At 45.2% G+C, this 7,611-nt stretch overlaps 1 protein-coding gene across 1 annotated transcript in view; it reads right to left on the bottom strand.

Moving 5' to 3' along the window:
- Positions 1-5,444: 5,444 nt before the first annotated feature.
- Positions 5,445-7,611, bottom strand: part of nbas (NBAS subunit of NRZ tethering complex) — a gene marked incomplete at both ends in the record, with an annotated part of 203,143 nt that continues 200,976 nt past the window's right edge. The window contains one exon of the mRNA XM_080022664.1: positions 5,445-5,735. Within this exon, the coding sequence (XP_079878790.1) occupies positions 5,445-5,735 (291 nt within the window). The remainder of the gene's footprint in view (positions 5,736-7,611) is intronic.

The following is a 7,611-nucleotide window of genomic DNA, read 5'->3' as shown; positions in this document are numbered from 1 at the left end:
TAAAACAAAACAAACAAGTAATCATTTGTTTGTTCGCACAATAGGTTTAAAATAGGTGACGTGTCCAAAAGTTATGCATTCATTATTTGCTGCCACATCTTAAACCAGACAGATTTACCGTTGAGGTGTTTTGCTTTTCTCTCTCCTGATACACCTAAATATCAGCAACGATTGACCAATTGTTCAATCTCTCTCTCTCTCTCTCAAACCTGAATTCACACACACACACACACACACACACACACACACACACACACACACACACACACACTGTATAATTACATGAATTAATGAAGTGTCTGTTCAATCTGTCTATGTAACGCGTTTTGTTTTTAAGAGGCCAAATCTCTGTTCTGACACAACATTGATTAAATAATTTATGTGGTGATTGGGGACTCTGTGATGTTTGGGGTTTGATTAAGAAGGTGTGTAATCTAATCCAATCATGTTAATGTCACACAAACACCCGATTGAATGATTTCATGATTTAAAGTGGGTCTGGGCCAGACAGTTTAGAAATGTCAAAATGGGGAAGCTTGTGAATGACAGGTTCACAAAGTAAAATTCCACTCTGGGATTTTGGAGTCAATCATGTGGATTTGCTAACTAGCATTATGCATGAGTCGGTTCTATATCTTGAGAAAAAACAGGCCCAGGTATGAATTTCTTCCTCTTCCTCTTTGGGCTGCTCCCGTTAGGGGTCGCCACAGCGGATCATCTGCCTCCAATAGCTTCTGTTCTGCGCATCTTCCTCCCTCACACCAACCGCCTGCATGTCCTCCCTCACCACATCCATAAAGCTTCTCTTTGGCCTTCCTCTTCCTCTTGCCTGGCAGCTCCATCCTCAGCATCCTTCTCCCAATGTAACGCTCATCTCTCCTACACACGTGTCCAAACCATCTCAATCTGGCCTCTCTCACTTTTCCACCAAACTGTCCAACCTGAGCTGTCCCTCTAATGTACTCGTTCTTAATCCTGTCCATCCTTGTCACTCCCAATGAAAATCTCAACATCCTCAACTCTGCCACCTCCAGCTCAGCCACCTGCCTTTGTGTCAGTGCCACCGCCTCTAAACCGTACAACATGGCTGGTCTCACTACCGTCCTGTAGACCTTCCGCTTCACTCTTGCTGGAACCCTTCTGTCACAGATCATTCCGGACACTGTTCTCCACCCACTCTACTACTCTCTTCTTCACCCCTCTTTTTGCACTCTCTGCTGCTTAGGATGGTCGACCCCAAGTACTTGAACTGATCTGCCTTCTCCACCTCCACTCCTTGCATTCTCAGCTTTTCGCCGCCCTCCCTCCCATTCAGGCACATGCATTATGTCTTACTCCTGCTGACTTTCATTCCTCTTCTCTATAATGCATGCCTCCACTTCTCCAGGCTCTCCTCCACCTGCTCCCTACTCTCGCTACAGATCACAATGTCATCCGCGAACATCATAGTCCACAGAGACTCCTGCCGGATTTCATCTGTTTACCTGTCCATCATCATTGCAAACAAGAAAGGGCTCAGAGCTGATCCTTGATGCAATCCCACCTCCACGTTGAATGCCTTCATCACGCCTTCTGCACACCTTACTACTGTCTGACTGCCCTCATACATATCCTGTACCACTCTTATGTACATCTCTGCCACCCCCGACTTCCTCATGCAATACCACACTTCCTTTCGGCACCCTATCATATGCTTTCTCGAAATCCACAAAGATGCAGTGCAACTCCCTCTGGCCTTCCCTGTACTTTTCCATCAGCATTCTTAAAGCAAACATTGCATCTGTAGTACTCTTTCCTGGCATGAAACCATACTGCTGCTCGCTGATCCCCACCTCTCCTCTTAACCTAGCCTCCACTACCCTTTCCCATAGCTTCATGCTGTGGCTGATCAACTTTATTCCCCAGTAGTTACCACAGCTCTGTACATCTCCCTTATTCTTGAAGATGGGTACCAGTACATTTCTTCTCCACTCCTCCAACATCCTCTCCCTTTCCAGGATGGTGTTAAACAGTGTGGATAGGAAGCCACTGCCATCTCACCTAAACATTTCCATGCTTCCCCAGGTATGTCATCTGGGCCAACTGCCTTTCCACTCTTCATCTTCTTTAGTGCTGTTCTCACATCATCCTTGCTAATTTGCTGCACTTCTTGATCCACTATCCCCACATCATCCACTCTTCTCTCCCTCTAATTCATTCATCAACTCCTCAAAGTGCTCCTTTCACCTTCTCAACAGACTCCCCTCCACTAGTCAGCACATTCCCATCATTATCGTTCATCACCCTAACCTGCTGTACATCCTTCCCAGCTTGGTCCCTTTGTCTTGCCAATCGGTACAAGTCCTTTTCTCCTTCCTTACTGTCCAACCTTTTATACAACTTGATGTATGCCTTATCCTTTGCCTTGCACCGCATTAGCTTGTAGTCCTGTCTACTTTCTTCATCTAGTATCTGACTATCCCATGTCTTCTTCGCCAACCTCTTCTGCTCTATGCTCTCCTGTACTTCCTCATTCCACCACCAAGTCCTTTTCTTCCTTCCTCCTCCCGCATGATACACCGAGTACCTTCTTGGCCGTCTCCCTCACCACTTCTGCAGTTGTTTCCCAGTCATCTGGTAACTGTTCATTCCCACCTATTGCCTGCCTTACCTCGTCCCTAAGAGGGCTCAGGTATTTTTTTTTTAATGCTTCCAAATGGATCTGAGGACACGTTTTCCCTATCCAGTAGCATTTGGGACCAAAATTTGGGACAACTGAAGACCTCTAACCCTGAGGTAAAACTTATGAGTGGAATCAGGTAGTTCAGTGCATGACTGGAGAAAAAAAAAACAAAAAAACATGACCATTGCTTTCTGGATCTGGAGTTTCCCACCTTTGCTGGTACAGGGGCAGTCAGGAAAAAGAAAACCCTGGTGGCGACACGTCAGACGCCGCTGCAGTTGAGTCCAGGCTGTCTCCATGGCTTCCTGATTTGAACTTCGTTCAATGCGCACGCTTGACTGAACTTGCCCATAACTCAAGGGAGCGTAGACATTTGACTTCTTACCCTAACCCAGACATTTTTATTAGCATCGGCCGCCTGAGTGCCAAAATGAAGCACAGCACCAGCACCCAGCGCAGTGTGGGATGGAGGACAAGGCTTCGGGGCGATGTGAAATTGACGTATTATTCTCCGCGGTCGGTGTAGTTCAATTTGTAAAGGAATTACGTTGATGCCTCGCGAATGCAGAGGAATATGAAATGCAAGCGGCTCCCCTAAAAGTCTGAGACCATGAAGAAGAAATGTGGCTGTGGCCGTGGCCCTCGACACCAGCTCCAGGTCTCATTTTCCTCCGTCAGCCTCTACAGGTGCGTACAGATTAATTTCGCTCTGGTTCAATACATCACGCTTTCCCGTCCCTCATAAACATGTTATAGAGCAATATTCCTGTCAGGGTAAATACCTGGCAGCACCTCCCATTCATTTAATTTTGGGGGTTGTCAGACAGGAGCCTTTTTTTTTTGTTTTAATGTTATAGCAAAGTGAATTACCGACAAATATTTAGAGACAATGAAAAACAAAAGGATTGTTGTATTGGCCGGCTTAATTATAGGAAATGGCGCGCAGATGAGGAGGCAGCAAAAATAACCTGTACACGTATCACGCTAAAACACAGATGCTGTTCAAAAATGACAATAATTGCCACCTGAAGTGTTTAATATATACGGCATATATTTGGAGGTGGAAATTAAGGGACTGTCGCAGTCAAAGAGCAGTAATGCAGTTATTATGAGGCAGATCGTTCATTAAATTAGGTGATTAGGTATTTAGGGAGACATTTAATTAGCAGCTTTCATGCCTTACGGACAAATGTTCTGTGTCTCTTGAAATCATATTCCCGAAACAGCAGTTTCAAAGAAGCCGTAACGGCGACAGCGCCATCAATCCATCGGCATCCAATGCATTTGGGACAAACATGGTCAAACTTTGAGTGAACTTCTGGGTTAGGGCCAACATAAATAAATACATTTATCAAAATAAAAAATGTAATAACTACAAATGAATGTATAAATAAAAATGTATTAGTCAAAAAAAAAAGAAAACAAAAAAAGAAATAATCAAAAAAAAAATTTAAATAGTATTAACTAAATAAAAACAATAAAAAAAACTGCCCAAGGTCTGTAGAGGAAGTGTTGTGGTGGTACGTTGGTGAACAATGAAAATGATAAAAAGGAAAAAAAAAAGCGGAATTTTCAAACACAAAACCGGAGCGAACGGGGGGGGCACATAAAAACATGTTGTATTTTGGGTCACGGGGAGTTAATAATTATCCTGGATGCATGAAAATGCCTCGCAATTAAAATGCAAATGCTTTTGGGTACAAGTGAGTTCACATGAGATGTACAGCGATTGGAAACCCTGTGAAAACCGCTCATTACGATGCTGTGAAGCGAAACTCATTAAAACGCTTAATGGTGCAGGTTCAACGACAAAAAGAAAAAGCCCAACAAATCAAACGTATCAAGCAAAGGAACCGGAAAAGAAAAAAAAACATGTAGCACGACCATTTTGGGTAAGAATTGAAGAATTTTATTTCAAGATTAGGTTGCTTTTTACCATGCAGGTGCAGTCAGAAACACGCCGATGTTTTTGTAAACATCATTAGTTCCACATACTGATAGCAGGACACATGTATTTGTGCACACACACACACACACACACACACACACACACACACACACACACACACACACACACACACACACACACACACACACACACACACAATCAGCATGGGGCAGCAGGCGGGACACTTTGTTTAGAAGGAATTAATTACACATTATTAAGAGGAAAAACAATAGAGCCGGTGCACAGTGTTTAACGGTGGAGCGTCAAAGAGGAAAACCTGTCACGGAACAATGGGCTAATATCCACCTAGCGCTTCTCCCAGACACCGCTCAATTACCGCATCATGGGCGGAGGAACACGCACGCCCGCCCGCACGCCCGCCCGCACGCACGCACGCACGCACACACACACGCACACGCACGCACGCACGCACAATTGAGCTGCGAAGATCCATTCAATTACCGATCAGCGCTCTCTTCACATGACTACAAGATGTGAGTGCGTGTGTGTGTTTGTGTGCCACATGCTTTTCTGTGTCTCTGCCGATAATGGGTGTCAGTGGGGGGGGGGGGCATACTGGCACAATTCAGGATCACAGAGACGATGATGCGTAAGGGGGGGGGCACTTTCTCTCTGGTATTTCGCCGAGCCGGTAACTTCATTTTCCACCTGAGCTCTAACTCCCCCGTTGGTTTTACTGAAAGAAAAATCCCAGCTCCTCCTCTCCCTCCTTCCCTTCTTCCTCCTCTCCCTCATCTTAACCTTTTTTTTTTTTTTTCTTTTTCCTTTAGGATGACACCCCCTCCACCCTTTCCACCCCCCCCAACCCCATCCTCAGATCCACTTCCTGAGCGCGCTCAGTGCGGTGTTGAAAGTGAACTGGGCGGGCTGGGTGCCCCGGTGGGCGAGGAGCAAGGAGCCCGCCTGGGGGGCGTGGCCCGCTGCCAGCAGCTCGGCAGCGGACGCCTCCACGTCCCAGCGCCGCCCCTGCGCCCCCTGCTGGTGCCGGTGGGCAAGGAGGTGGGCGCTGAGCGCGGGGTACAGGGCGGAGGAGGCGCAGCCCACCAGGAGTCCGGCGTCCAGGAGAAGAGAGAGGAGCTCGACGTCGCAGGAGGAGGCCGACACCTGGAGGAGAAACACAAACACACTAAAGGAGTTTATACCGGAAAAAGACTGAATTGCGAACCACGCTTAAGAAATGTGATATTTGGGATTCCGATTTTGTGCTGATGCTGAAAACAACAGCATCAATATTTAATTCATCAGTGAGGATAAAATTAAATTAAGTGTAGTTCGCGCATCCACTAGTTGAAGTCATACTGTTTTGTATACTGTAACAACAATGATATAAAATAGTTTCTGTTGTAGTCAATCAATCAATGCAACTTTACTTTAAAAGCACATTTTGTAAATTACAATGCAATGCACACAAGACAAAAAAATGACATAAAATTAAGAAAATAGATAAAAACAATCTCTCTCTCCCTCTATATTCAATAGGCGTTATTGGCACAGGGAAACAAACGTTTACATCGCCAAAGCACAAGTAAACAAAAAAGAAACCATTAAATCTCTCTCTCCCTCGACCATCTCACATGCTTGGAATTCTTGTCCGTCATTCTCTCATACACCAAGTGCGCGCGCACACACACACACACACACACACACACACACACACACACACACACACACACACACACACACACACACACACACACACACACACACACACACACACACACACACACACACACACACGCGCAGGCCTGTGTTTTGGTATTTCTGGGGTTGAAGCAGATCAATTATAAATGTGCAGCTCATGTCTGCACTTCAGCAGGAGGGGAGCAGAGCAAGATCTCTCTCTCTCTCTTTCTCCCTCTCTTTGCCCCCCCCCCCTCTCTCTTCAACGAAAACCAACGTTAAATAATGAAATTCTTAACACGGATATGGACATTTGGCACAATACACTGAGTGAAAACAAACAATGTCTCGCTCCATGTGTTGAGGGAACCACGGTTGCTCGACGAGTGTGATCACTGAATTGTGGGGTATTATATATATAATACATATATATATTTTATTATTATTATTTCCCTTACGGCAACAAAAAGCAGACAAAGCTTAAACCAGAACATCGGGCGTGGGGGGGGGGGAACATCTCTGCGGCGCATCCAAAGGTCTGATTTGAAGCTGATTGGAGGGGGCAGGGAGAGTGAGGTTTGATGAGGGCGTAGATCAAAGTGTTATCTCTATTTGGATAGAAGATTAAGGAGATCGAGGGCATCCATTTTAATTACGCTCTCCAAGAACATTGGGGGAACTCCATCATTTCACTGGCTTTCCTTTTTTCCCTTCTGTTTTGCAAGTGGAAGGCGGAAATGAAAGTAACGGTGCAAAGAAGTCCCAGTGATGTGATATCACAGAGAGGGAGAGAGAGAGAGGGAAGGAGAGAGAGAGAGAGAGACTTTGACACATATAATGGTAGTTATAGAGAGGTGTCTCGCATGGCTAATAATGAGATTTCTCACTCCCATAACACAGGTAGGGAAGGAGGCAGATTAAGATCATGACAGGATGGAGAAACGGAGAGGTGAAATGAGGGATGAAGAGAGAGAGAGAGAGAGAAAGTGAGAGAGAGGTGGAGAGAGAGAGAAAGGTAAATGTGGAGGTTGGTGTGGGAGGTTATTCATAATGAGATGGGCATTAAAAAGAAGGCAACAGACATAAGGCAGCAGGACAATCTGTGATGGATAGAGAGACAGGGGGTTGGTAAAAATAATAGAGTGTAAGAGACAGGTTGTAAAAAAATATCCATAAGATTTCAATGACGGCTTCGGCAGGACTGTCAAATTAGACAAATTCAGAGACGTCTCAATTACTTTTTTCCGGGAACCGAAAAAGCCCCGAAACGGGTCCTTGGACAGAAAGACCCTAAATAGAAACAATCGAAAATCTGTTAATATAAAATGTGAAAAAGATGAAATTTAGGAAGGTTAAGAAT

This window comes from Zeus faber, assembly GCF_960531495.2.
Source record: "Zeus faber genome assembly, chromosome: 2".
Classification (NCBI taxonomy): Eukaryota; Metazoa; Chordata; class Actinopteri; order Zeiformes; family Zeidae; genus Zeus; species Zeus faber.
Note: the sequence above shows the minus strand (reverse complement) of the source record. Positions and strands in the feature narration are given on the sequence as shown.